General features: G+C 44.6%; 9 protein-coding genes across 15 annotated transcripts in view; 5 read left to right on the forward strand and 4 right to left on the reverse strand.

Annotated features, from left to right (window-relative positions):
* The window catches only part of LOC117149886, a 30,399-nt gene extending 28,710 nt beyond the window's left edge, over nt 1-1,689 (reverse strand). For 2 of the 5 annotated variants that reach the window (XM_033316835.1, XM_033316830.1), the window contains exon 1: nt 1,622-1,689. The gene's annotated coding sequence lies outside the window, so the exon portion shown is untranslated. Of the gene's footprint in view, nt 1-1,213; nt 1,281-1,621 lie in introns of those variants that run through there. The other 3 variants (XM_033316834.1, XM_033316832.1, XM_033316831.1) reach the window with 3 other exon arrangements.
* A 1,715-nt stretch (nt 1,690-3,404) lies between these two features.
* Nucleotides 3,405-3,918, forward strand: LOC117147837 (essential MCU regulator, mitochondrial). The gene is made up of 2 exons (XM_033314900.1): nt 3,405-3,692; nt 3,766-3,918. The coding sequence occupies exon 1, from the start codon at nt 3,461-3,463 to the stop codon at nt 3,656-3,658; it is 198 nt and encodes a 65-aa protein (XP_033170791.1). The 5' UTR covers nt 3,405-3,460; the 3' UTR covers nt 3,659-3,692; nt 3,766-3,918.
* A 599-nt stretch (nt 3,919-4,517) lies between these two features.
* LOC117135284 (dnaJ homolog subfamily C member 28) lies at nt 4,518-5,911 on the forward strand. Its single transcript, XM_033295453.1, has 2 exons — nt 4,518-4,726; nt 4,797-5,911. Exons 1-2 carry the CDS (start codon nt 4,640-4,642, stop codon nt 5,787-5,789), a joined length of 1,080 nt encoding a protein of 359 aa, XP_033151344.1. The 5' UTR covers nt 4,518-4,639; the 3' UTR covers nt 5,790-5,911.
* A 122-nt stretch (nt 5,912-6,033) lies between these two features.
* Nucleotides 6,034-15,155, reverse strand: LOC117135282 (trifunctional purine biosynthetic protein adenosine-3). The gene is made up of 7 exons (XM_033295450.1): nt 14,644-15,155; nt 10,275-10,522; nt 9,565-10,214; nt 9,283-9,508; nt 8,685-9,106; nt 7,577-8,626; nt 6,034-7,517 (listed from the first exon to the last, which is right to left on the reverse strand). The coding sequence occupies exons 1-7, from the start codon at nt 14,818-14,820 to the stop codon at nt 6,229-6,231; spliced, it is 4,062 nt and encodes a 1,353-aa protein (XP_033151341.1). The 5' UTR covers nt 14,821-15,155; the 3' UTR covers nt 6,034-6,228.
* LOC117135285 (pupal cuticle protein) lies at nt 12,766-13,606 on the forward strand. Its single transcript, XM_033295454.1, has 2 exons — nt 12,766-12,860; nt 12,932-13,606. The coding sequence occupies exons 1-2, from the start codon at nt 12,849-12,851 to the stop codon at nt 13,472-13,474; spliced, it is 555 nt and encodes a 184-aa protein (XP_033151345.1). The 5' UTR covers nt 12,766-12,848; the 3' UTR covers nt 13,475-13,606.
* A 797-nt stretch (nt 15,156-15,952) lies between the features above and the next one.
* LOC117135283 (morphogenetic regulator of filamentous growth protein 1) lies at nt 15,953-18,240 on the reverse strand. Its single transcript, XM_033295451.1, has 3 exons — nt 17,697-18,240; nt 17,165-17,619; nt 15,953-16,936 (listed from the first exon to the last, which is right to left on the reverse strand). The coding sequence occupies exons 1-3, from the start codon at nt 17,748-17,750 to the stop codon at nt 16,306-16,308; spliced, it is 1,140 nt and encodes a 379-aa protein (XP_033151342.1). The 5' UTR covers nt 17,751-18,240; the 3' UTR covers nt 15,953-16,305.
* A 269-nt stretch (nt 18,241-18,509) lies between these two features.
* LOC117150568 (mitochondrial magnesium exporter 1) lies at nt 18,510-19,917 on the forward strand. Its single transcript, XM_033317519.1, has 4 exons — nt 18,510-18,891; nt 18,952-19,384; nt 19,452-19,628; nt 19,689-19,917. The coding sequence occupies exons 1-4, from the start codon at nt 18,775-18,777 to the stop codon at nt 19,859-19,861; spliced, it is 900 nt and encodes a 299-aa protein (XP_033173410.1). The 5' UTR covers nt 18,510-18,774; the 3' UTR covers nt 19,862-19,917.
* Nucleotides 19,918-21,311: 1,394 nt separating this feature from the next.
* Nucleotides 21,312-22,869, reverse strand: LOC117150355 (ras-related protein Rab-30). Of its 3 annotated transcripts, none has more exons than XM_033317214.1 (2): nt 22,590-22,869; nt 21,312-22,445 (listed from the first exon to the last, which is right to left on the reverse strand). In XM_033317214.1, the coding sequence occupies exon 2, from the start codon at nt 22,372-22,374 to the stop codon at nt 21,703-21,705; it is 672 nt and encodes a 223-aa protein (XP_033173105.1). In that variant the 5' UTR covers nt 22,375-22,445; nt 22,590-22,869; the 3' UTR covers nt 21,312-21,702. The 3 variants fall into 3 exon arrangements, with proteins under 3 accessions (XP_033173105.1, XP_033173104.1, XP_033173106.1); XM_033317213.1 differs by having other exon boundaries at nt 22,579-22,869; XM_033317215.1 differs by lacking the exon at nt 22,590-22,869 and adding an exon at nt 22,505-22,524.
* A 298-nt stretch (nt 22,870-23,167) lies between these two features.
* LOC117150313 (RNA-binding protein 39) lies at nt 23,168-27,963 on the forward strand. Its single transcript, XM_033317145.1, has 6 exons — nt 23,168-23,292; nt 23,357-23,471; nt 25,819-25,973; nt 26,041-26,445; nt 26,527-27,064; nt 27,160-27,963. The coding sequence occupies exons 2-6, from the start codon at nt 23,418-23,420 to the stop codon at nt 27,796-27,798; spliced, it is 1,791 nt and encodes a 596-aa protein (XP_033173036.1). The 5' UTR covers nt 23,168-23,292; nt 23,357-23,417; the 3' UTR covers nt 27,799-27,963.
* The last annotated feature ends 32 nt before the right edge of the window (nt 27,964-27,995 follow it).

Raw genomic sequence — 27,995 nt, forward strand, 5'->3', positions numbered from 1 at the left:
TTAGATTTTTTAAAATAAAAGCTGAGCTAAACGAAAACGCGTCACATAAATGTAATTTATGATCGGTTCTGGCTAGCCTGACTATCTATAGTTTGCCTAATGGGGATGGGTCTGTTTAATTATGCATGCCGTGGCAGAGATCCGAAACAAGTAAGTCCAAGAATTCTCGTCTGAAGTCGCAGCACGTCTTCGAAATGTGTTGGGAACATTTTGGGATTGAGCTCACAAAAAAAATGTTCGAAGAAATATTTATGTTAATTAGGTGAAAATCTGGTGAGGATAGTCCCAGAAGTATTCCTATTGAGATTTTGGTTCTCTGCGATTGGAAAACCAAACAAAAGACTTAGGACACGAACTTTTTGTAAGTCAAAAATGTTGTTGGTTCCACTTTAACCCCAAGACTGCATTCTGTAGCCCTTATATTTTTTTTCTGTTTAGTTTTTGTGGTTTTTTCCTTTGGCCATTGTGCAAAACACTTGTTGGCCAGTTTCTGGTAGCAGTTGTGGCTTCTTTTCCCGTAAGTTTGTTATTTCTACCCGGTTAATGGGAGCGTAAATGCGCAGCTGGCATGTGAAGTGAGTACGCGAGTGTGTTATTCCCGATGGATGGACTACTTACTCACACAAGTAGTCTAATGTCAGTTGGCAAAGTAAAGTGCAAAAGGCACAGACAAGTTAATGGACTGGTAAAAACCGAACGGCTCGCAAAGAAAACAGGGAGAACAAATTATACTAGAAGTTCAACAACTCGGCTAAAAACAACATAAAATTATTGTAGCGGACTACTGCTGACTTCCTATCCTTGCTTCTATAAAATTGCTGAAGAAATTCTAGCATTCATTTGCCGTATCTCTACCACTCTTGCATTTAATGTTATTTATATATTCACTGATTTCGTAGTATTGTCCTCTGCGTTGCAGTTAATCTATTACACTTTTTTCAATTTAAAATTCCTCTTGTTTTTTGCTGCTCGCATTTAATGGTCAGTTTCCTCATAGAGCACACACGATCCAAGCACGCGCCTCCATTAAAATGCACAGAAATCCTTTTTCGCTAGCCAGCGTACAACGAACACAGGCACAAAATCAAACACTTTGCTGGGCAAAACAATCGAATAAAATCCAGTTTCGAGGCAAATACATTCACAAAATGCACAAGCACTTATTGTAATAGGACACAAAGAGATCTGCAGATCCGGGGAGCGTTTACTGTACCATGTACTGTACCACACGAAGGCCAAACTCAGACTGAAACTTGTTCAGCAAATCAACGCGGTCTGCACCTGAAGTTTCAGTCCACGCACACACACACATACACTCGCCCAAAGACCACAAGACACGACAGCAAAAATGGTAAGAAACTGGCGAAGAGCGGGCCAGAAAGCAGAAAAGAAGGTAGAGAAGAGAGGTAGAGGCGATCGGCAATAGGTAGAAACGTAAGACTGTGAGGCGAGGAAAATAAAACAGCTCAACGTGCCCGTTTTACAGATTTTCCTATGGCTCACTGTATGTGTATATCTAGCCTCCTCTCTCCAGACTTCTTAACGGCTTTCGTTCGCTCACACTCACTCACTCACTCACTCACTGCCTCACTGAAGAAAACCCAGTCGAATCGATACATACACTTGTCTAGAGTTCGAGTTCGACGCAGCCTCTTAACGTCCACAACGCGCCACAGTCGAAGGCATACTGAAGCCCCGAAAGCTCCCGATTTCTTAGGTTTTTTAACATTAGTATGGTTATCGGTCGGCGAATAAACAACCGGCATACCGATCGTTATTCGCCGCCGTTGAATTCGCCCGAAAAGACGGCTCGGTAATCTCAGCCGGCACTGCGAATTCGCCGCACAAACGCTACCTAACCGATTTTGGCCAAGTGCGTGGGCTACATCGCCTAGACAGGATTAGCTGCGGCGTCCTTGTTTCTTGGGAAATTTCGTTTAATTGCCCAGGACATGTGAAGTCGGAGGTGGGTTTTACCCTCCCTTGATTTTGGGTTTGCTAACTGTTTTCAAACATTCGCACGCAACGGAAGCGGTGGTCGAACGAAAGACTTAAGCAACGAACTTGCTAAAAGGGTTCGCCAACAAAGTAGAGAGCACCATAAAAGTGGGATTGTTACACTTGGCCCTTCGAATCCTTTGGCACTCCTTGATGCCTCTGTTTGGTTACACACTGCTCTCTCTTGTCCCATTATTTTTTTAATAGCCATAACCCTTACGAAGTCATAAAATGTGCAAAACGTGCGAAATGCTAAACGAAAATGGAATCTACTAATGTCCAACAAAAAATATTTCTTTAATAGTTAGGGTTATTACAGGTACTTTATCAAATCAATATTATCTTCGTACCCACTTTTACATAACTTCCTTTTCCTGTGTATAGTTTTGAAAGTGCTTCAAGGATTTTCATTGTTTTTAGTATCGATGTCCATTAGTACATCTTCTGCCTTTTTACATTTTGTTCGTATATGTAACCTTACGTCATATCCGTCGCTAAAAGGAATTTAGCACTTGTTTCTTGGGAATTCTATAGAATTGCGCACAACAATTACTATTTATGGTGGGATTTCCCCAACCCGAAGGATTTCTATTAAGAAACACCTTATCTCTGTGCGGATGAAGAGTGTTGCGTTTGGACCTGGATAAACTTAGCCGATGAGAAGGCCGAATTTAGAGTTCATTAATTTTTGTTAATCATTCCTTTAATATACAATCAACAAGAATGATTTATTAAGCTTTTCACTTCCTTTCTTTTCAAATTAAAAATAAATGCATGTAAACAGATAAAAAGAGCATGATGAAAAATAATGCGCTGCTTCCAGTCGAAATATAAAGCAGATAAATCGATGCAATTTACACATCCACTGGAATAAAACAATTTAATTATAGGGTACACGCGATCATTAGACTCCCATCTATCCATCTTCAAATAAGTTTTTACTTCCTTCTCAAATAACAGGTCATGATTATTTCGGTGCAATTAAAATGTGTTTTGACTTCTTGGGAAGTAGAAAAGGAAATTTAATGTTAAGGGAATATGAATACAGGGAACTATCTAATTACATTTAAAACTTGTTTAGTTTTACAATTCCTTCCGAAAAACCAAATTCTTTCCAAATTTCTACGCTCCGTTAATCAGCAAGCCAACGCAACACTGCTGCAGGTCAAATATTAAAATTAAAGGCAATACCCTTCCTTAGACGGAAATGTAGACAATTGCAAGCCAATTGAAGAGGGACCATCAGACGGTTGACAAAATCAGTCGGTTGAGCCAGCAGAACGGAAGTTCCATATGGGGCGCACACTTAAATATTCCGATGAGGGTTTTGGATCCGCGTTTAGGTTCTGGGGCGTGCCTGTCCCAATTTGGCCGGAGAAAGTATTGAAATTTCCATCAGAATAATGTCGTATTCCATTTCCGAACACACATTAAAATCAGCTACAGAAATAAAATCACAAAAATGCCATTTAGTGGAGACAACTTCAAGGACTTTAAAGAAATAAATAAAATTCCCAAGGAGAACAATAAGTACAAGTACATCGCTGTTTTGATCACGGTTATACCCGGCATTATATTGGGAGGTTATATGGGCAAGAAGTTGGCCCAATTCCTCGAAGTATTTGATCTGTATGCGCCCGATGTCTCGGAAGATGATTAATATAACACCATGTCGCATATAGATCTTCTACATGGTAAGCCAAAGGAATTTGGAGCAAGCCTGTGCACATCCTGTTCGTATATATGCTAATGTGCCAATCCAAACAGGCCAAACGGGATGCTAGGAAAGAAAACTCAGCGAAAACAACTGCCCAGACCGGTAACCAAATTCAAAGCAGTGTACAGATCAATTGAATCATAATTAGTGGAAAGAGCTCAAAATCAAACAAGTTTTTAACAATAAATGTGCCTTTTCATTTATGCATTTAGAATGGTTTTCGTTACTGAAAATTCTAGGGAAGATATTCATTTATTATTAAGCATCTTATCCAACTTGAGCTTTTTATTTTATAATTCAAGATTGTAGGTCACGCAATTAAATAATTTTTTAATTATGACACAATTACCTAGAACAAACACGAGTTTCCAGTCTATGTAGAGCATGAATTGTAGTTTGAATTGCAGATGAGCGTTGCTCGCCCGCAGATTTGGTCATCGCCAGGCTTTAATTGCAACTAGTAAGTGTGGAAATTTGCTTCTGTGGATTTGGGTTAGACTTTCATTTAGAACAAACACGCATACATTAAACAACTGCGCAATATTTGCATTGGGCCACATTGAACAGTACTCGCACACCTAGCTTACTTTTTTATTTTGCCATCCTCACTTTTAACTATTTCAGACACTATGAAATATACCTTAACTTGGTTCTCAAATATTATAATCTCGAAAAAAATAACGTTTGGCATAATTCAAATCACTAAACAATTTTATGCATCCCTGGAGTGACCATAACGGCTAAAATACTAGAAATGTCTTGCAGTATTTTTATACTGCACCACCTACAAAACACAACAACTATTATCAACAGCTGATCGCACGGAAAACATAAACAAATGCTTTAAGTAGTAGAATTTATTTTAACGTCAGACGGCGTAGCTCGAAAATTGCTTAGAAAATAACTCCATAAAGTGTAGTAAAAATGTGGTTGGCTGGGAATCTGTTCAAAGGATCCGTAGCAATCAGATTCGGGCGCTTGCTGCATTTCAAGCGAAAGGAGGTTTATATGGTGAGTACAAGTTGTCCCAAGATTCAACGATAGTCCAACCATTATGCAATATTGCACCTGCTATCTTTAGGAATGCTTCCGCATCCTGGGCGTTCACGAATCAGCTGATCAGAATACGGTACGCCACGCCTACTTGGATTTGGTGAAACGGGTGCATCCTGATTCGGGAACGGAGGAGGCCAGTGCCGATCGCTTCCAGCAGGTGGACGAGGCATTCCGTGTGCTGCAGGAGAAGTTCGCCAAGGGAAGGCGAAACATTCAGGAGGACGAGGAGGAGGCCATGGAGTTTGACATCAAGCATACGGCGCCGCAGCACCGGCAATATCTGTCCAACGAGGGCATCGGAGTGGGAACTCCCTTTCAGCGGCAGAAGCAGTACCAGCAGGTGCGCGCCATGAAGGCTCAGGAACGCGTCTTGGAGCACCGCATCGACAAGGCTGCTGCCGGAGAGAAAACACTGATGTCCAAGGGTGGCAGCCACTTTCGTAAACATGCCATTAAGACCAAATACGGCATCGATCGTGTGGTCGAGGATCTCATTCAGGAGGCCATGTCCAAGGGGGACTTCAACAATCTAAACGGATCAGGAAAGCCCCTGTCCTCGGCTCAGTCACAGAATCCGTATCTGGACTTTACGACCCACAAGTTGAACAAGATTATGTTGGACAACGGTTTCACGCCGGAATGGATAAGCCTGGGCAAGGACATTCGCGATGCGATTGCTCAGCTGAAGACGAAACTGCGCCAGGAGCGGAAATACTACGGCGAATGGCCATTGCAGCGCCAGGCGGATCTGGCAGCCTGGAAAGTATTCACGCTGAATCACCAGGACGATGTGCAGCAATTGAACAAGCTTATTGACAAGTACAATCTAATAGTGCCCATTCTGGAAAATCAGTTCTTTCGCCTGAACCTTGATAGGATGGCCGAACCTATATTTAAGGATCCGGAATTGCAGCGTAACGTAATCAGACCCGAAGTGAGAGCTAAACCCAGCAGCAATATAGGGAATCAGGGCAGTTCCAGCACAAGTTTGTTTTCACTAATTAGCAAACTGTTGTAATTAAAATTGTGTGATTGTAAAATATGTGATATTAGATGTAGATTAATGTGCTGTAAGTCTATGTGTACAATATATGAAATAGTTAAATAATTAAAGATGCCTTTTTGTTGTTATAATGTTAAAATCATTCATATGTTCTTAGTTGAAATTCCTGTGATTACAAATGTTAGATTTTTGATATATATAGTTTAGTTAATCTTAATGAATTTTTTGGATTATTTTTAATCAAACTTGAAGTTTATTAATATATTTTTGTAAATAGTTTTTTATATAAAAAGGAATCCTGCCTAAACCTATAAAATTTGCCATACAACTAATTAACGTCAAATTATCGTTGAAAGTTCAAGATTAGAACTATAACTAATTTGACAAAAAGTCTTCGAGTAAGATAAAGTCATCCCTGCTTGTTCCATTCAAATCAGGTTTCATAAGCAGGCATTTACTGACTGCTGACTTCCGGAGAAATGAGAGCCGTTCCGTTGGCCAACATTGCCAATGCCCTTGGAAAAGCCCAGTGCTCAGCCTTGTGGATGCGTTGCGTCAGCGAATCCTCGTCGTCATCGGGCAAAATGGGAACAGCAGCCTGAACAATGATCGCTCCCGTGTCCACACCCTCGTCCACGAAGTGAACCGTGCATCCGGACTCCTTTTCGCCCGCCTCCAAGGCCTGCTTCTGAACATGCAGGCCAGGATACTTGGGCAGCAGCGAGGGATGAATATTGACGAGCCGTCCACGCCACTCCCGAACGAATGGAGCACTCAGGACACGCATAAACCCGGCAAGACAGATCAGATCAACCCGAGCCGCCTTCAGATTTCGCGTGAGTTCCGCATCATAGACCTCTCGACTAGCGAAATCCTTGTGAGAAATGACCAACGAAGGTATTCCGGCTTGCGTGGCTCGTTGCAGACCCAGGACACCAGGCTTATTGCTGATTACCAGCACAACATCGGCATGGATACCCTGTGCCGAGTCGCGCGTTGCATCTATTAGTGCCTGCAGATTACTGCCCGTTCCCGAAATGAGGACAGCAACTCGTTTCCGACGCTGGGAGAGCATCTTCTGTGTCCTGGTCAATGATGCCTCAAAGTTCTGGACCACCACCTGCGGCTTCTTCGGATCCTTGCGGGCCACCACCTCGCCAACCACAGCTGCTCTTTGTGGATAACGCAGCTCCTTGAGAACGTTCTCGACTTCCGTGGGGGCCACCACCAGGACCATACCCAAGCCGCAGTTATATGTGCGCTGCAGCTCAGTGGAACTAATATTTCCGGCCGCTGCAAGCCAGGCAAAAACGGGCGGAAGCTGGAACTTATTGGCGTCCAGACGTACGGCCAGATCCTTACGCAACACTCGCGGTATATTCTCGCTCAGGCCTCCTCCTGTAATGTGGGCTAGTGCCTTGATGCCGTGATTCCCGCGGGAGAGCAAAGTGGACAGTGCCTGGACGTAGATCTTGGTGGGTACCAGCAGCTCCTCGCCCAGCGTCTTCTCACTAAAAGGCGCCTTGTCATGCAAACCCAAGCCCACTCGCTTTAAAACGGCGTGGACTAAGCTAAACCCGTTGCTGTGGACGCCAGACGAAGGTAAGCCGATGAGCACATCTCCTGGCTGGATTTCATCCAAGAGGGGTAGAATTCCGGAGTGTTCTGCTATGCCCAAAGCGAAGCCAGCCAGATCATAGACCTGTGGTCCGTACAGCAGCGGCAGAGCAGCACTGTGTGAGTCTGGAGGAGATTGGACAAGTAAAGCATTTGCACATAAAAAGATGCCAAACCACACTTACCAATGAAACTGCTGTTCGCCTGCCTGGCACCCTCTTGGACCCCGGAGTGAACCTCCTTGGCCAACTGCTCCTGCCAGTGCCCGCAGGCATAGTAGCTTGAAAAACTGATTGGCTCGGCTCCATTGCAGAGGATGTCGTTGACGCACATGGCCACCAAATCGATGCCCACACTCGTGTTGCGATTCGTTTCCTGCGCTATTTTTAGCTTGGTGCCCACTCCATCGGTGCCCAGGATGAGAATGGGGTCCTTGTAGTGGGTGGGTATGCGCGTAAGCCGACGACCAGCTGCATTTTCAAAGCATTCCTCGCGAGGAGCTGTTAAGTCCGAATTGGAAGGCAGTTTTTTGAGCTCTTCGGGCAATTCCCGATCGCCGAGACCACCGAACGGAGAGGCCACCTTCTCCAGTTGTTCCACAAAGTTGCGCACCTGGACGGGTGATCCACTAACCTTTGACCGCCGTTGCAGGACACCCAGCACTTTGGCTCCCGGAAGGGTCGTTCGCCACAGCTGACTTGACTGAGGCACGATCAGAACCATGCCAATGCCGCAGTTGTGCCGCTCTAGAAGTGTTTGGGCACTCAGCTTTAGCTTTCCGGCCAGCCAACCAAAGATTTTGGGCACTGGGACGGCACCGAAATCCAGCGTTGTCTCGAATTCTTCGGGAAGAAGACGGAGGACATCGTTCAGCAGACCATGGGTTACGTGAGCCACAGACTTGATCTCATCTCCTTTCTGAAGATGAGGCCACAGCTGCTGGACATACAGTTGAGTGGGCGTGGCCAAGACATGGGCCAAGGTCAGCCCATCGTCGCCTCCGTCCACGGGAGAGCGCTCTCTGAGATTCACTTTGGATGCCGCCAACTGGGTGAGTATCTCATTGAAGCCGGCGCAATGGAGTCCAGATGATGGTAGACCGATGAGCAGGTCACCCGGCTGGTAAAGATCGAAACGGGGCAGGATTCGAGACTGCTCCACTAAGCCAACACAATAGCCAGCCATGTCGTGCTGACCAGGAGCATAAAGAGAGGGCATCTCTGCAGTCTCACCACCTGAAGGGAAATTTCAAATTAATCGATGCATTTCAGAGGAGCTCGGTCATGTGCTCACCCACTAAGGCGCACCGCGCATCCCGGCAGCCATCAGCCATTCCCTTGACCAACTGGGCGGCCAATGGAACTTGCAGCTTGCCACAGGCAATGTAGTCCAGGAAGGCGACCGGCTCGGCACCCACTTCCAGGACATCATTAGCAGCCAAGGCAAACAGGTCGTAGCCCACATTTTCATACAATTCGTGCTCAAGGGCAAGGTGGATCTTGGCTCCGACTCCCTGAGTGGCCTCAGCAATGACTGGCTCCTTGTAGCTGAGTTCCTTCAAGCGGAACAGTCCTCCAAATCCACCCAAGCCGCCAAGGACGCCCGGGCGCTGGGTGCCCCGAGACAAGGGCTTGATGCGTTGCACCAGTGCATCTCCAGCATCGATGTCCACTCCGCTGTCCTTGTAACTCAAACCCGGGGCGCTGGCACTGGCACTACGTATGGAAAGGATACGGAAGAAGATAGTAGTAGCTGATCAATAGGTCACATCAAATAGGTTTGTTAGGAAATGAGATTTAGTGGGAAGCCAATGATAAACTAGATAAAAATTCCAATCTTGGTTGCTTTATTTAAACTGAGTCTTGATGCATGATGATTCACTTGTAATTACATTTTGAACGCCTTCTGGGCAATGTCCGTTCGGTACTGAGCTCCAGAGCCCGAGAAAGTGATGCTGCCCGCCAATTTGGTGGCCTTCGCAGCGGCCTCCTTCAAGCTGCCGTCCAGGGCGATGGCAATGAGGACGCGACCGCCATTGGTCAGGGCTTCCTTTTGTGCATTCACGGCAAGGCCGCTGTGAAAGACCAGTTGGGTGGGCGTATTGGCAGCCGGAAGTCCTGAAAGTACCATACATGCAATTATGAAGGTCTAAGGGAAGTGGTCAAAACCTTACCCGATATGATGCAACCCTTTGTGGAGGTCTCCGGATAGCCAGCACTGGCCAGCATCACACCCACGGCACTCACTCCATTGCGCCATTGGAGAGGAATCTTGTCCAGCTTTGCGCTGCAACAAGCCTGCATCACCTCGAACAGATCGCTTTCGAGCAGCGGCAGAATTACCTGGGTCTCCGGATCTCCAAACCGGCAGTTAAACTCCAGCACACGGGGGCCATCGCGTGTCAACATGAGTCCCGCATAGAGTACACCCTGGTAGTTGATCCTCTCCTTGATCAGACCCTGCACAGCCCGCTCCAGCACGGCCTTTTGCACCAGTTCCAGTGCTGGCTGGCTGATCAACGGACATGGGCAGTAGGCGCCCATGCCTCCGGTGTTTGGTCCAGTGTCGCCGTTGCCCAGACGCTTGTGATCCTGAGCGGGCAGCATGGCGCGCACACTTTTGCCATCGGTGAAGGCCAGAACGGAAACCTCTTCGCCCTCCAGCAGCTCCTCCACCACCAGCGTGGCACCCGCCTGTCCGTACTTCAGCTCTCCAAGGATCTCGTCCACCGCCTGGCAGGCCTCCTCCGCATTGGCGGCCACCACCACGCCCTTGCCCGCGGCCAATCCAGCTGCTTTCACCACCAGAGCTGGATACGGAGCGCTATTAAATAAAGAGATTTTAAAATGTATTCTATCAAAGCATATAAGGTGGTAATTATACCTTCTGATAAATGCCTTGGCCTTTTCGGTGTCCGTGAAACTCTCGTAACGCGCTGTGGGAATCCCATGGCGCAGCATGAAGTCCTTGGCCCACTTCTTGTCCGCCTCGATTTGGGCACCTTGCTTGCCGGGTCCAAAGCAGGGGATTCCAGCGCTCTGCAGCACATCGCCCAAGCCCAAAGCCAAGGGATCTTCGGGTCCCACAACCACCAGGGCTATCTGGTTCTCCTTGCTCCATTTAGCAATGGCCTTTAAAAGAGGCGAAAAAATTAAGTTAGTAAAATAAACTAATCAATTTTTAAATGTTTTCAAATTAATAATAAGAAAGGTAAGCCCAGTGATTCATAATTTCGTAACAAATATAAAGCAATTCATTTGGATTATTCCAGATCATCCACAACAATAAAGACTTGTTGTGATGAAATATATCGAATAAGCGATGTTAAAATTACTTAATTGACATTGTAATCGCATTTACAACCGATGCACTGATAAATTCTCGCCAAAAAGATATCATTTTGTGAGATCCGGCAGTTTGAATCTCAGAATTTGCATCGTAATCGTGTTGATTCCAAAAGCAATCTTCAGTTTTGAGATCATAATTGGGTTTTCCAATCAAACCGGGTCACGATCGTCCGCCACCTCTTGGGATCCTCATTGTTGTAGGTTGTTTTGACTTTTGGAGGCAACCACATTCCAAGTCAAAGATAACACTCCTCTAAGTACACAACCGGTTCCATCGTCAATTTGTCGCCAAAATACTAAATGCCTTCCTAATTGTTTTGCCATTAAACTGGGTCTGTGGGTGCATTGTCTTCGCACTTGGCGGATCGATGGCGATGATGAACTGACTCAGGCGCCAGCTATGTCAGCCATGTCAACAAACCAAGTTAATCCCAGCTTGATCGCTGGTCCGGTTTCGATTTCGGTTTCGGATTCGGATGCGTAGCCGTCGATATCGTTAGTCAGCTCTAATTCGAATTGGCGCCAACGCTGCACCGGATTACCCCGCGCTCTGGAGAAACGTGTCTCGATTGCACTGGCCTGCGTTCCAGACCATTTAGCACCTGGGAAGCTCATCCTCATCCCGATTTCCTGACCCCCGTCCATTTCATCCGGTTGACCGTTTCTCGTTTCCCAGGGTTCAAGAACGTTCACACAAAATGACGCTTTTATTGGCCCATTTGGCTTTCCAAATTAAGAGCGATTTGGCAAACCCGGCCAAGGTTTTAATTTCCCGTAACGAAGGTTGCCACGATCTTATGACAGATGGTTTGGAGCCGCCGAAGAGAAAGATCAACAACTTTTATATCTGTTCGGTTCTGGTAAGACTCGCATTCTCCGACTGGCTCTACCCAAATTTGGCTAGAACGTTTTCGCCTTTATGCTTTACAGAGTGCGCTCATGATTTACTGTATTATATGCAAATTAAGTGCGGGAGAATGGGTTGTGGGGATGTGGCTATTTGGCTACCAGGAGGGCGGGCAGCAGGTCTGGAGCGGAATGCTGCCACATTTGTCTGCGGATAAGTACGGAATTAGATACGCTTTGCTGAATTAGTCGGACGGGTTTTGAGATCGGCCAAAAGAAGTATCATCCAGGGGATAGCAGGAAACTGCGTCTACGTTGCCGTCAAGTGATTGAATTATATGCTTGATGATAAAAATCCAAAGATCATTTATCAGAATACCTATGCTTATGCAATTTCTAAGAATAACCATGCAAATAAAGTCAGCGCAGAATGTTGCGATTCGAGTCGAAGAAGTAATTAAGCTTAATTAACCAAAAATTGGCATTTGGGCTGTAAAGCGTTACTTAACTGGAAAGTCATTTCCTTTATAACTAATTCGCCTCGAGGACGTCATATTACAAAAAGTCTATCGGTTATATGGAAATTCCAGACATAAATTTCAGCACAAATGACTATTATTAAATTAACTAACTGTCAGCGAAACGTGGTAGCTAATTTCTAGTGCATACCATCGATCATTCAAAAACAAAAGTTACAACATTTACTACACATCTGGAATACATCGACAATATGGTTTTTACGACACTGCAGTTCAACGATCGTTATGGTATTTAGAGCTCCTTGGGATGGTAAGTCGAGCCGGGCAATATGGGATTTTCAAGATCAGCCACAATACATATCAAATTGTAAGTGCCCCAACCTTCGAGCAGGGCATAACCAACCATTCACGAATGTTTCATTTAGGTTTTACTCGGCTTTCCGTTTTGCCGGACTCCACACCGTCCCACACTTTTGGGAATTGCAGCGGCGACAACGACAAATAACGCCGTTGATACCTATATAAAATAATTCCTATAAGAAATAAAATCATTTTATTTATGACTGACTAAGGCGACCAGCAGCGATGAGATGATGTAGATGGAGACGATCATGACGATCATGACGATGACGAGCGGAGATGGAGACGGCAACGGCAACGGCAACTCGGAACTGGGTTTCCGAGGCGAGGTATAGCCAAAAATCCGCTGGTGAGCGGATGGATATAAAAACGAAAGCGTCCGAGAAGCAGGCAAGCAGTTTAGAACCAAACTCGAACGCGACACCATGTATTTGCTTGTAAGCATCAGCTGGGATTTTCCCGAAAATGGATTATAATCGCCGACTCTCGTCTCGAATCCCACCCACAGGTGAACTTCATCGTAGCGCTGGCCGTGCTGCAGGTGCAAGCTGGCTCCTCCTACATTCCGGACTCGGATCGCAACACACGCACGCTTCAGAACGATCTGCAGGTGGAGCGGGATGGCAAGTACCGGTATGCCTACGAGACGTCCAATGGCATTTCCGCATCGCAGGAGGGATTGGGCGGCGTGGCCGTGCAGGGCGGCAGTAGTTACACATCACCCGAGGGCGAAGTCGTCAGTGTGAACTATGTGGCCGATGAGTTTGGCTATCATCCCGTGGGCGCCCACATACCCCAGGTGCCGGACTACATACTGCGCGCCCTGGAGTACATTAGGACGCATCCCTACCAGATCAAGGACTACTACACCGGCGAGCTGAAGACCGTGGAGCACGATGCGGCCGCCTTCAATGTGTACACACGCAACATCCAGGATCATACGATCCCCCAATCCCGACCGAGCACCACGCCCAAGACCATATACCTCACCCATCCGCCCACGACCACGTCGCGACCTCTGCGCCAAAGACGAGCTGTTCCGACGCACTGATGATCGATGGACGTGATTCTTTGGCGGGGCAAGGGGCTGGCCTCTCCGGCGGCCAGCGGGCGAATCTGTGAATTTTGATCTAAACAATTAATTAAGCCACGAACAATAAATAGAAGTGCTAAGCAAACTTAAGCTGAAGTGTAATCGATCTGTCGAGTTGTCTGCTGAGCATCATGGATCACATCATGGAGCGGCATAAACAATTTTGGTTATTTGATTCTGTTTATGGAAGAGAAATCAACTTGAAAGAAGTCTGCGAGAAATGCGAGCAATTTAGACTGAAAGTTTATAATTGATATTAAATTTAAAAATTGGGGGAATCCTATTAAGCTGTTGAACCAATATATTTCGCCAATTTAAATTTCCATATTTAAAAACGAACCAAATAACACCTGTTGTCCGCGGTTTAAAGTCTATAAATGATGGGATCGTAAAAGTCGCATTTGAAAGATACAATTTGAAGGAATAAAAAGTGGAAAGGCCCAATTTAAAGGTAATTTTTGTATAATCTAAAAGAGCACTTTTTGCTACCTGCTATAATTAATTAACCGAAATGAAGCAGATAAGGTACTTAAACTGGTTTTTGTTTCACTTTCAGTTGTAGTTATTTTTATGTATGCCATTATTTAAGATTAAAAAACATTAAGTACTCATGATGTACTCATTTTTATAAAATTAACATAATACAACTAATATGTAGATTATATACATATACAACAAACTAATAATTTACAAAATTAAGCAGTGAATGCATAGTGCGAAACTACAAGCACACGTGGAATATTTATAAAAATATATTTCCAATAACGAGATAGATTACACATCACTTATCAGCCAGACGTGCAATCGCGCCCCCATGGCCCGTCTAAGGGTTAAGGCGCCGCGACGCTCCAAGATGGGATGCAATGAAACGTTTTCCCAGCGTCTCGATTACGGATTTATGGCTGCCGCTCAGCATAAAGGTTCTTATCGAACATGGAGTGCGTTTCTTACCACGACCAGAAGCCATAAAAGCGAATATATCACTGGCTAACACCATTAAATGGCAACCAAACGCATTAAATGACCAAAAATGAGCACCCGCTACCCAATTAACACACACATTTGCACTTTTCAGTAACTTTAGGAACTGCACGAAGGTCGCTCCAAGGTCGGCGTAACGAACCTACCTCGAAATCCTTAGGATCCAAGGTCTTGGCATCCAGATTCCGACACTTCTCCACCAGCTGGATGCCATGGCTGCCCGGCAGTGCGTATATTTGGGCCACCTTCGGAGATTGCGACAACTTCCAGCAGATCGCGTGCTCCCGACCGCCGCTGCCAATGACCAGAACGCGATGCGACATAATTCCGCTGGAGTGGATGAACCACTAATCAAACTAATTCGACTTAATCACGTTTCCAGAGCAACAATAACACCAAACTAATGTGCACCCACGTGTTGATCGAAAAGCACGCGCGATTCGAAGTTTAAAGCCCGTTTCGATTTCGAATTCGGATCAAACCGCTCGCTTCGACGCCTCTTTTTCAACTAAAATCTGGGGGAATCGAGAAGTTGGAAACTAGGTAGGCCCAGTATGTATGTATGTACGTGCATAAATGTGTGAATATGAATACCCTATCCATGCGCGATTATGTTTGTCTTCAGGTTCAGGGGCTGATAAGAGCGCTTCCAGTGGGTTGATTGCAATATTTTCTACACAGACGAAAATCAACTAGATGGCAACTAGATTTCTTCTATATGAACAGAATTTATGAATGCTTTGATATATAGATGGTATAGTTCAAGTTGATATAGTAGTATAGTTCATAACCCTTAAAAGTTAAACAAACAATTTATGCCTGTGCTAGAATTTTTTTTCCAGTGCAACCGCTGCTGTTTGTTGTTTTCAACTGGACGATTGGAAAAGTTGCTAATAAATAACAAAAACACGACGATAGCCTTTCGGGACCCCTGCAAAATCAACGATCGCTGGGGGTAAATGGAGCAGTAACTCAAATTGCATTCGCTTATCAGGATCACTTTGTAAATCAAATAAACATCCGAAAGATCTGGAATTTTTCCTCAAAAAGTACATACATATGTTGCTTAGCTGCTTTTATGCGAAATATTAGATCAGCTGTATGCTAAAAGCTCTCCTTAAACATACATATATGTATCTAGAATAAAAGCTCAAAGCTAAACGAGGTAACTCCCCGGGTAAGCTTTTAAGATCAGAAACTACTTTCTCTACCATACATTGAAAAACTATATTTATAATACTAAATATCCCGAAGAATAGCCTTTAGATACATAACATTCACCACAATTAGTCAGACAGTTGAATCGAAAATCATTAATGAGGTCGAAAACAAGTCGAGTTTGAATCAACATCCGCTGATTAATTAGGTATTGAAAGGCAACAGGCAATAAATAAGATCGAATCTCGAACTCAATTATTTGCGGGATCATTGCACTGCAGAATTCATAATCTTGCATCACATTTTAAAATTACCGTTTCGTTTTATTAGTATGCATTATACAAAATTTTGTGGTGTGAGTTGTAAATTTACAAAATATCTACCATAGTCCGTCATAAAATTTGTTTAAGATAGGTGTGGATACTCCTCGGGGCTAGCCAGTGGGTAGATCAACGAAAACGCACCACATCGAACCTGAGTGCAAATGTGTGGCGACATTGAATCTCAGAATGCGTCGTGGGTTGCGCTTTTCGCTTGATTTTAATTTTTATATATATATATATTTAAAAACATGCATTTGGAATCGAAGTACCAAGTTGAAAATTAGAAGTTATTGAAATAGACAGGACTTGCTCCATCGCCGCAATCTGTTACCGGCGCATCTGAAAGCCAATGGAGCCATTCGGACAGGGACCCTTGGGCAGGCGCAGGACTAGGTCGTTGAACGGATGCGGGTGCTGGCCGAGCTGCTGCGCCTGATGATTCTGCTGCTGCTGATGCTGGTGCTGCTGCAGGTGCTGCTGCGGCGACTGGAGCGACTGTTGGCGCAGGAGGGCAGCGGACACTGATCCGCCCACAACAGGTGACCAGCTTTGCTGCGGATTGGGCGACGACTGGGGCGGCGCCTGAGCCGGCATCCCAATACCGCCCAGTCCCGATCCTCCGCCTCCGTACGGCGGTAGCCGTTGATTGAAATGCTGCGACGGCTGCTGCTGCTGTTGCTGTTGCTGCGGATGCTGATGCTGCGGGTTATGCGGATAGTAGTAGTTAAGGCCAGGCTGATTGTGCAGCCCCGGGAAGTAGCTGTTGTAGTTATTATACATCGGTGTCACTTGGGACATCTTCGGTGCCGAACTCGAGCGGTGCATTCCGCCTGCTGGATGGCTACTATTGTTGTTGATGACGTTGTTGTTGCTGACCGCAGAGGGGGGAGTGGCAGGCGTCGGCGCGGACGAAACAGCCACACTGCTGCTATTGACAGCTGGCGTGAAGGGAGTGGCCCTAAAAATACAACGAATATGTGCACATGTCTGATTAAATGTGGTTTCTGTTCAGATGTCTCTATAAATTAGACCAAATCATAAAGAAATATTCTAGTATCAAGAAAAGATTAAGATTAAGATGATTAAGATGATTTGGCTGTACCTATTAGTGTTGCGATGGCAAATAATGGTCAAACATAAATAAAGTAAATTTTGGAAATTAAATCCACTTTTTATAGCAACTTACGGTTTGTCATCCTCCGGGTTTTTGGCAGCGCCCAGGATGCGCAGCCTGGCCTCGGCGTACTCCTGTTCGCGCTGCTTGAGCGTCTTGATGGGCTGTTTCGGTCGCATCCCGTTGATGTCCCGCCGCTCCTCCGCCTGGGCGGGCCGTCGCAGTATCTTGACGGTCTGGTTGCTGGTGGGCGTGCAATAGGTGGCCGCATCGTAGTCATTGGTCGTCTTGTGCAGCACCATCATGACGGGCTGCTGCTGGGTAGATGAGTCAACCTCTGCTGGCGGTGCTTGGGGCTTCCGGGCAATGGTGATCTGTCGTGGCGGGGGATTCCCGCCCCCGCTTCCACCATCGCCGCTGCTGAGGAGTTGTGAGGTCTCCTGTACGCTCTGCGGCCGTTGGAGCAATTTCATTTTGTTGACAGGTGGGTCGCTCGCCTGCAGCTTTGTTTGCAGAGTCATAGAGAGCTGGGCAAGAAAAAAAATAAGGGGGTGTTCCATCGGTTATCAGGTATGATGCTCAACACATCGCGTGGCACACTCACCCCATCCTCGTCGATTTCCTCCCAGTTGTCTAACACATCCTCGCCATGGGACATCGTTCGACAAAGCACGTTGCTAGAATATATACTCGGGTTTTGGTTGCGTTTTCGCTCACTTCCTTCTCTTGCGTCTGCTGCTGCAGCTCGCACTCTTACTGATACATGATTCCTTCGCACTTTTATCAGACATAAGTTATGCGTATGTTGGCAAGCACACTTTTTTCACGAAATTCGCACCCAAGAACCCTACTGAAAAAACAAAAAACAATACGCAACAATTTGGCCTGCTGCTAATGTCGTTCTTGTTGTTGTTGTTTTCCATGGGCTGGTCTTCTTCTTGCTCGTCAGGTCACAGCAAAAGTGACAGGTTTTGTTCGTTTGCACGGGAACTGGGAAAGTGGTTGCACTTTACTGGCCCAACCCGCACTGCGCCAGAAGATACTTGGCCCACCCACCTTTGATATCTACAATTGTTAACCATTTATTTTTAACGCTTTATTAATAAAAGAAATGTGTGGCCGCCGCCCGCGTTTCCCTGCGAATGACAATCGAAATTTGGATTCGTGGAATTTTCGATAGACAGTGTAATCGAACGGAAAATTTAAAATTTGTTTTGCATGTAATTTTCTAGCAATCCATTTCATTTATAATGACAATGTCCTGCAGAGCAAACTTTAAGTTAGTTATACTAGAAAGCTTGAAACGCGAAAAAGAAGAATGAACATTCTGTTTGGTATTTCAATTAGCCATGTCATACCAAAGACTGCAATCGATAGGTGAATGATAAGCCAATGTTAGGTGTATGTTATGTTAACATGATAAGCAAATCAGCTGTTCCCTCTGCAATTTTGGAACAGCTAATGAAATATTCGAAATAGATAAGAGGCACTCTTGATCATGGAAATTATAATACCGCGCTATTCGGAATCACACAGCATTATCATAGGTCAGCAACCGCGCAGTAAGCAGATCACCAAGCGATAGCATTCATCAGGAAGCCACCGATCTTCAAGCACGTGCATTTCGTTCAGAAGCTGACGGAATTTCTCGGTGTGTTTACGTAAATAGTTAAAATTCAGCAATGGAGGAGGTCGAAATCAGCACGGAAAAGAAATCCAATCCCGTAAAGTCATTTATTGCGGGCGGCGTGGGAGGCATGTGCAACGTGCTCGTTGGCCATCCTTTGGACACAATAAAGGTAAGCTCCAAAACTGTGGTTAGAAATGGAATCGATGTAATGCTTAAAGTTACACTTCAGGTACGTCTCCAAACCATGCCCACACCTCTACCTGGACAGCCGCCGAGATACAAGGGAGTCATAGATTGTGCCGCCAGGACATTTCGTTATGAGGGTTTTCGCGGATTCTACAGAGGAATATCCGCTCCACTCGTGGGAGTAACACCCATTTATGCCGTGGACTTTGCCGTCTATGCGGCGGGTAAACGATTGTTCCAAACGGATGACCACATTAGGCTCACCTACCCACAAATTTTCGCCGCGGGAGCCTTGGCCGGAGTTTGTTCCGCCCTTGTCACAGTGCCCACCGATCGTATAAAAGTCCTTCTACAGACGCAAACCGTGTCCAACGGACCTCTGCTCTACAATGGAACCATTGACACGGCCGCCAAGCTATATAGGCAGGGTGGCATTCGGAGCCTCTTCAAGGGAACCTGCGCGTGCATTCTGAGAGGTCAGTTGTTAATTAATTGCTTAATATTATAGTAATATAATATTAATGGATAATTTTGAATTCATAGACTCGCCCACCGGTTTTTACTTCGTGACCTACGAGTTCCTCCAGGAATTGGCTAGAAAGAAGTCCGCCAATGGGAAGATTAGCACCACATCAACTATTCTGTCCGGCGGAACGGCGGGCATTGTATTTTGGACTTTGGCCGTGCCGTTCGATGTACTTAAAAGCCGTCTCCAGTCGGGTGAGTCATCCAATCGCCAATCGCTGTACTTACAATGATTTACAAATGCCATATTTTCAGCACCTGAGGGAACATACAAGCACGGCATTCGCAGCGTTTTTAGAAACCTCATGGCCACAGAAGGCCCAAAAGCTCTATTTCGCGGTATCCTGCCAATTCTACTTCGTGCCTTTCCCTCCACCGCAGCAGTTTTCTTCGGCGTGGAGCTAACCAATGATTTGCTGAAGGCTTAAATTTAAGAATTTGTATTTTAGAGAGGCTGTTTAGAATATTAAATATTGTTTACATATGCGATTGCGTTTAGTTTATTTGGATTTCTGATATTCTATAACCAAAATGTTTAAAATATCAGCTATGCGCAGTGACCGAGGGATATTAATGGATTTTTTAAATATAACGCCAATAATTGGTATCCTATTTAAAAAGTTAAATATATTTTACTTTACATGATAAAGAGATAGAGAGGCTTGGCTTACATTTTAAATACATTTTACTTTACATGTTAAAGTATCTTTACATTTATGCTCAGTTTCGATTCATTCCAATTGGATGTGCAATCGAAAACTTCTAAGCAGAACAGATCGACAATATTAGAATTAGAAGTGCTTCCAACCAGAACACTACTTGCGGAGAATAAATAAAATATAAAAAAATATATAAAATTCAAGAAAATAGATAATAAACATTAATAGCGCGGAACTCGAAGTTTTAAATAAAGTTTAAATAAAAAGAACTAAAATTTTGATTTCACTAGATAACGGATACAAAAAAGGAATCCCCTGTCTTATCAGTTTCATTGCAGTGATTTTTTATTTATGATTCATTAGTTAATTAATTGCAAATTAGATAGATAGATAGATTCCAAGGAATTCGTGGAACAGCAGCCGGATTTTGAGATTTTGCGTTGAAAGGACGCCACAAAGGAACGTGGCAGAGGAATGGGTGGGTGCCAATCGCATGATAAGACTGTTTTTAAAACATTTGTAATTATTTATCAGCTAAAAGCTTACCTTCCAATTATTGTGATATTTATATAAAAAAGATAGACTTTTTCCACATTCGTAAAAAGTTTATATACTTAACCAACATCAGCTTTTAAAAAAAAACTCTTTTCCATTTTATTTTTATTTAGTTTATTTTTTATTCAGCTTTCTGGTCTATTCATAGTTTCTAATTCTTAATTTTTGGAATGTCATAAAATCACCTTAAACACTATTACGAATATCATTTAAAAATCGCATTACCAAAGATTGCACATAAATCGTAAAAATATGTAAAAATAATTGCAAATAAATATGCATAAATTGTATATGTATACAAAAAATGTAATGTATAAAGCATGCAATACTCCTTAGGAATCAATTGAAATAAACTAAATGGTGTGCATAGCATTCTTGATATCATAAATTCTCCTTCGTAGCATTGGCTGTGATGCTCACTTGGTAAACGATCCATAATCAGATCAATAGATACGTCTATATAATACAAATCAAGAAAATCAGGCGGTTTTAAACACCTCCAATGGAGTTCTTGTAACACAAATATTTAGCATCCTTAGTCATTGACAGCTAGTTTCCGATAGGATCTTAATCGTGATAAATAGTAAATTAGTTTTAACAATCAATTTATTTCTGTAAACCAAAGGCGGTACAGAGTTAATCAAAGAATAATCAATTTTTAGTAAGTCTTGTAAATTAAAGAATAAACCTTTAAGCATCAACAGAATATCACGATAAGTGTTTAACTATAACAGATTAGCTGCACAGTTTCCAGATCCGTTTGCACATTGTACTTTAAATGTTCGTCATTATCGTAGTTTAGTGAAAGCGATGAGAATTGCTCTAAATACTTTTACATTTAAAGGTATTTGTAGCCAAAGTGTTTTAACAATCTAATAGGAATCGTTACAAGGGCAAACGATCACGTCATAATCATGCTTATAAAAACAAAATTGAACTTATTTTTGTGGTAGAATGTGGGAGCATTGTGGTAATAAAAGATAAATGGAATATCACGATTAGTCCTTAACAAGTTACATATTAGCTGCTCAGCTTCAAGTTCAGTTTGCAGCTGCTCAGCCGCCTTGACTAGAGTTGGAGCCGCCGCTGGCGAGTCCGCCACAGCAATTGCTCTGCGCTGCCTTGGCACTGAAGCTCCCCAGGCCGATGGAGCTGCCCTCCGACTGACGCTGGGCGGCTGCCGCTGCGGCCGAACTACTGCCATCCTTGCTCCTTGCCTGACCAATCAATTCGGCGGCAATCTCGTAGAACAGCCGCTCCACATTCTCTGCCTCCTTGGCGGATGTCTCCAAGAAGTACATGTCATGTTGCTTGGCGAACTCTTCGCCAATCTGGGTGGGTATCTCGCGATCATCCCTGTCCGTCTTGTTACCCACCAGGATTTTGAGTACCTTGGAGTTGGCATACTCCTGGATCTCGCGCAGCCAGTCCGGCAGGCAGTCAAATGTGGGCTGGCAGCTGATGTCGTACACCAGGATCAAGGCGTGAGCCGATCGATAGTAGCTTTGCGTGATGGATCGGAACCGCTCCTGGCCGGCGGTGTCCCAGATTTGTAGCTTGATCTTCTCCCCCTCCACCTCCACCGTCTTAATCATGAAATCCACGCCAATGGTGGCACCCTGGCCAGGTGGAAATAGGCCCTGAGTAAAGCGGCGCACTAGGCAGGTTTTTCCAACACCAGCATTGCCCACCAGGACGATTTTGAACAGGAACTTGTAGTCCTCCATTGGGGATGTTGCCAAAATGGGTTGGTTTTCGGGTTTTTGAGTCGCTGGGTGTGGGCAAGTGTGTGTGTGCTCTGCGAAAGTAGACGAAAGTTAGTCGGAGCTTAGACACACCTAGTCAGCGACGCGTAACGATTATACTTTGCTGGCTGGTGGTGGTTCGTTGGATCAGCTTACGCCATCCCCAGCGAAGACAACGCCTCTCACCTGTGGCTCACCTGGGGCTCTATCACTAGCTGGCCAACGGCTGTTAGCCTTTTTTGGCTTATTTGGCTAAAAGGTGATGACTCAACAGCAGCTGTAGATGCTTGTTACTCGCTTATCTATGCGAATCGGCCCCAAATCTATTCAGCAGGCTTTCGGCCAGGTTAACAATGCTTGCAAATTGGTAATCAACTGGTTGCATGCTGCCGCATTAATTGCCAGCCTTAATTTTGCTTATGTTTACCAACAGAATTTTGCTGTATTTCGACGTGATGGTATTTGATTAGAGATGTGAGAAAACATCAATTCCCATAGCGATACTTAACGATGTTTTTCTTGGTATCGATAATCAACGTTTTGCAAAGCACTTAAAAACTTTTTTGAAAACTTTAAAAGCAAATTGCCTTGTATTGCTAGTATTGCGAAAAAATGGCTAAATTATTCTTTAAACAGCTGTATGTAGTGGCTGTTACGGCGCTTTACGTAGATATGCCCTTGTCTAAACAGGCTCTTAAAGATTTATCAAAAATGGAACCGCCGACGTTATCGATATGGTGCCCGCATTGAAGTACGGTCACTAGTTATCGATTGTGCGTCATCGATAAGTTCTGTGACAACCCTGAAGCCGAAAACAAGCAGCCACGCTAGAGAAGAAAATCTGGTTGAAAATTGACAAAAATTGTAATTGAATAAGCGCAAAAGCCAAAAGAGAACTTCGTAAGTGGTCCTACGAATTGCGCTGTGCGTCCCCACCACATTTTGATTTCTTCAAACGTGCCAGACACCGAGCAGGGGACTTTTTTCACGGAGCACCCCGGATTGCAGCGAAGTAATTTTCGAATATGGCCGAGGACTTTGATGTGGAGGCGATGCTCGAGGCACCGTACATGAAAAACGTAAGTTCCCAAAGCCGGATAACAGTCGACTATCTTTTAAATTAAGTCCCACTGGCTTTTGTGCCACCCAAGGCAATTATTTTGCTGTGCAAAAACAAAATGAAAAAAAATAGAAAAACAGTTACTTCATATGTATGTTTGTATACTTCTTTTCCCACATAGACACCCACAGGCGTACGTGCATTTTGTGTTTGTATGTAGTCGTCTTCGTCTCGGGCACACACACACACACACACACATGTGCAGTCGATGCATACTAAGTGGTCTTAAATCGATTTTTAGCCTAATTTTGCTGTTTAATAAAAAATCGGCAGCCGGAACGCCAATCTGCGTGCTGATTTTCGTAATAATTTTTTTTCACACTCGACTGCGTTCATACAGAAAAGTGTTTCGCCAACGGAAAATCTGTCTGTGTGTGGGTTTGTGTTGTTTATTTTCCTACGCGGCATTTGATACAGTCCTGTACTGCAGTGGGTGTACAGTGGGGTGCAAAATATTTGGCAGGGCTGCAATTGCAACTAAAAACGTTTAACAAGTATCAGGGAAACTTAAAGAATTGAATTACTAACAAGACAATTACTAACTTATTCATTAAAAAACTACGTATGTTAGTGATACTATATATATCTTACTAAACTTGGACTTTAATCTTTGTTAGTGACTGAAACGGATTTTGTAGCAATTGGTATTCCTCTTATCTTATCTGGGCGACCCATCTAATAATATTTTAATAGGTTTAAAATTAGTCAAATTAAATCATACTGGTGAAATCCCAATATATTATAAAATGATTTGTAGGTTAGCAAAACACATTTTTCCGCAGCATTTACAAATGCAATTTTTGGTGTGTTGTGGAATAAATCTAGTAAAATGATCATTAATTAACCCCAAACCAAAACCAGCATTATTGTCCGTCAGCTCGCCAAGGTTTTCGAAATAGTAATCTATGAAATCCAGCTGAAGTTGGAAATGAATTGAATTCTCCTTCGCCCCAAACCAACAACTCATGAGTTCAACGCTCTTATTTCTTCCTATCTGCTGTCTCACTAAGAACAACCGACAACTACCCACACACAATCACCATTAAAAAATAAAAAAAAAACCAAACAAAAATGCTAGAATAATTCTTAAGGGTGAAATGTCTTTGCAGAGAATCGAATAAGCTCAATATTGTTGCTAGAGATTGTTTTGGTCATTCTAAACACAAAAAGCTGGAGACCATTTGGTAAGTTTTGAATGTGCCAGAAGCTGCGAAAAAACCAATTACAAAATTACAAAACAATAAAAAAAAAAAAAACCAAAACATATCTAGGCATTTTGTATACAATATGATTTGTTTATGTTTGCGTTTTTTTTGAACACAATCCAATTGAAATCGTTAACTTACTGCTCTATGTAAACCAATGAAACTGAACGTGCACTAAATTTCAGATATACTCCTCCTAACTTGTCTGGGGCAGCAGGCAGCACTACTACTACTCACTCACAGTCAGACAAGAAAGAAAGTATCGCTCAAATTACAAATTACAGATTTACCATAAACAGAAATCGAAATATAAGCATAATTGTTGACCAACACATAAGCCCAAAACGCAAAGCCAAAGCCAAAAAACCAAACCAAACCTATTTGAACAAACAAAAAACGTAATAAGCAATTCTTAAACTATAGCACTACAATCTTACTTATATTATGTCTATGTCCTATATATATATAGACGACGTCTTTTTGAGAACCAATCGACCAGTCCACTCCACTAGCCAGCGCTAAACATTCCCCCAAAACTGATCTGATTGAGAATGAGAATGAGCATGGGAAATTTGCCCATGTGGAGACAACATTTCTCGCCGTCGTGAACCATCTGTGTGTGTGCCATATACAAATTAAATATATTACATATATTTACCAAAACTACGTATAAGATATCTCTCTATATCTATATCCTTATTACTACCTTTGCTAAAAATTGGCAATGATCCCCAAATGATCATTGTTGACTTAAGCATTTCTACTTTATATACTTGCAGATGCCAAAAATTTAACTAATTTACTTTGATTTGCTTTCTCTTATTCAAAAAAAAAAAATATTTACGAAACTGAAAAAATAATATATCATAACAAACTCAATGATATAATCGAAAATCAACCAACATCTCAACAACGACAACAACGTAACGAACGATCAACACCCGTTATGTGTTCCCACCCACCAAAAACTGAAACCAATCGACAACAAAAAAATAATCCACTTATCTGTATCTACATTATTGCTTGCGCCCAACCAACCCATCCTCCCTGTCCGATCCCACACCCAATCCACCAAACAAACAAAACAACCTATCTGTGTAGAATGTCAGTGCGGGCAGCGGTGGACGTGGTGGACGCAAGCGCAGCGGCAGCAGTCCAGGCGGCGGCGGTGGACACGATGACGACTACGCCGAGAATGGTCCTCGGAACGGAAGCGGCGGCGGAAGCTCACACAAAAAGCAAAGCAAGCGATCCCGGTAAGCTCAATCAATAGTTAATGAGTTAAAGTAGTCAACGAGTCATTCCTTTTTTTCACTCTCGCAGCAGTAGAAGCGGCTCGCGTGATGGCAAATCTCGACGAGATCGCGGCAATGAACGCAGCAGTCATCGGGACAAGGATAAGGAGCGCGATCGTACCCGCGACGGAGGCGACCGGGATCGACACCGCCGGGAAGGTGGCGATCGAGATCGGGAGCGGGAACGTGAGCGTGAGCGCGAACGCGACAGACCCCGTCGCAGTCGATCGCGGGATGAGCGCGGTGGAGGTGGTCGCTACGGCGATCGTGACAAGGATCGCCGCTCGCGAGATCGTCGCGCCGGCAGCAAGTCGTTGCAAGTGGATCGCTCGCGGGACAAGCGTCGACGCAGTCGCTCCCGCGATCAGCAGCGCAAACGGCTGAGTCCGATCCGTGAACGCAAGCGCAGCCATTCCCGCTCGAGGGACAGAAAGTAAGTTGAGATCATAGATTCCAAACCGAAACCCTTCTTTGTTGGCTCCTCTTTACATAATATTCTTCTTACTTATTATAGTAGTCGCCGTCGGGGAACCAATTCTCCGCGACGCCGCTCACCAACGAATGGAGCTGAACGCACCACGCCCACCGAGCTCAGTCCCGAGGAGCGGGACGCCCGCACCGTTTTCTGCATCCAGTTGTCGCAGCGAGTGCGAGCACGTGACCTGGAGGAGTTTTTCTCCAGCGTGGGCAAGGTGCGCGACGTGCGTCTAATCACGTGCAACAAGACGAAACGCTTCAAGGGCATTGCCTACATCGAGTTCGATGATCCTGAGTCCGTGGCACTGGCCCTGGGCCTCTCTGGCCAGCGGCTGCTCGGCGTGCCCATCATGGTGCAGCACACGCAGGCTGAGAAGAATCGTCTCCAGAATGCAACGCCGGCATTCCAACCGAAGAGTCACACGGGTCCCATGCGCCTCTACGTGGGATCACTGCACTTCAACATTACCGAGGACATGCTGCGGGGCATATTCGAGCCCTTTGGCAAGATCGATGCCATTCAACTGATCATGGACACGGAGACGGGCCGATCCAAGGGCTACGGATTTATCACGGTGCGTTTTCGAGCTGTTGAATGAATTTTACAAGGATTCAGCTGTTTATTTATTTAATCATTAATTTTAACTTATTTCCTGTTTCTATTTTGCAGTACCACAATGCTGACGATGCCAAAAAGGCTCTGGAACAGCTGAACGGCTTTGAACTGGCCGGTCGGCTCATGAAAGTGGGCAATGTGACAGAGCGACTGGACATGAATACCACCTCGCTGGACACCGACGAGATGGATCGCACGGGCATCGATCTGGGTGCCACGGGACGTCTGCAGCTGATGTTCAAGCTGGCGGAAGGAGCCGGTTTGGCGGTTCCCCAGGCAGCTGCCAATGCGCTGCTGGCTACAGCACCTCAACCGGCGCCGTTGCAGCAGCAGGAGGTGGCACCATCGATAGCCACACAGTGCTTCATACTGTCCAATATGTTTGATCCGCGTACCGAGACAAATCCTACCTGGGACGTGGAGATCCGCGACGATGTGCTGGAAGAGTGCGCCAAACACGGCGGGGTGCTGCACATCCACGTGGACACCATCTCGCACACGGGAACCGTGTACGTCAAGTGCCCGAGCACAACGACCGCAGTGCTGGCAGTGAATGCACTGCACGGACGCTGGTTTGCCGGTCGAGTGATCACGGCGGCCTACTTGCCCGTGATCAACTACCACACCATGTTTCCGGACTCCATCAACGCCGTCGATCTGGTCACGTCCACGCGCAAGAACACCGACGATTAAGCTGAATGCGTGGACAGAAATATTGTTAATATTCGTTACAAGAACTAATTTTTGGTCAAAACATTTTCAATTTTTTTAAAGACTCGACGCAAGCTGAAAATTAGGGGCACATATTAAAATACAATTAAATACATTTATAAATATATATGAATTTGAAAATTTTAACACTTCTCGCCTTCAAGTAATTATGTCCGTGA

This window comes from Drosophila mauritiana, chromosome 2L (genome assembly GCF_004382145.1).
Source record: "Drosophila mauritiana strain mau12 chromosome 2L, ASM438214v1, whole genome shotgun sequence".
Taxonomy (NCBI): domain Eukaryota; kingdom Metazoa; phylum Arthropoda; class Insecta; order Diptera; family Drosophilidae; genus Drosophila; species Drosophila mauritiana.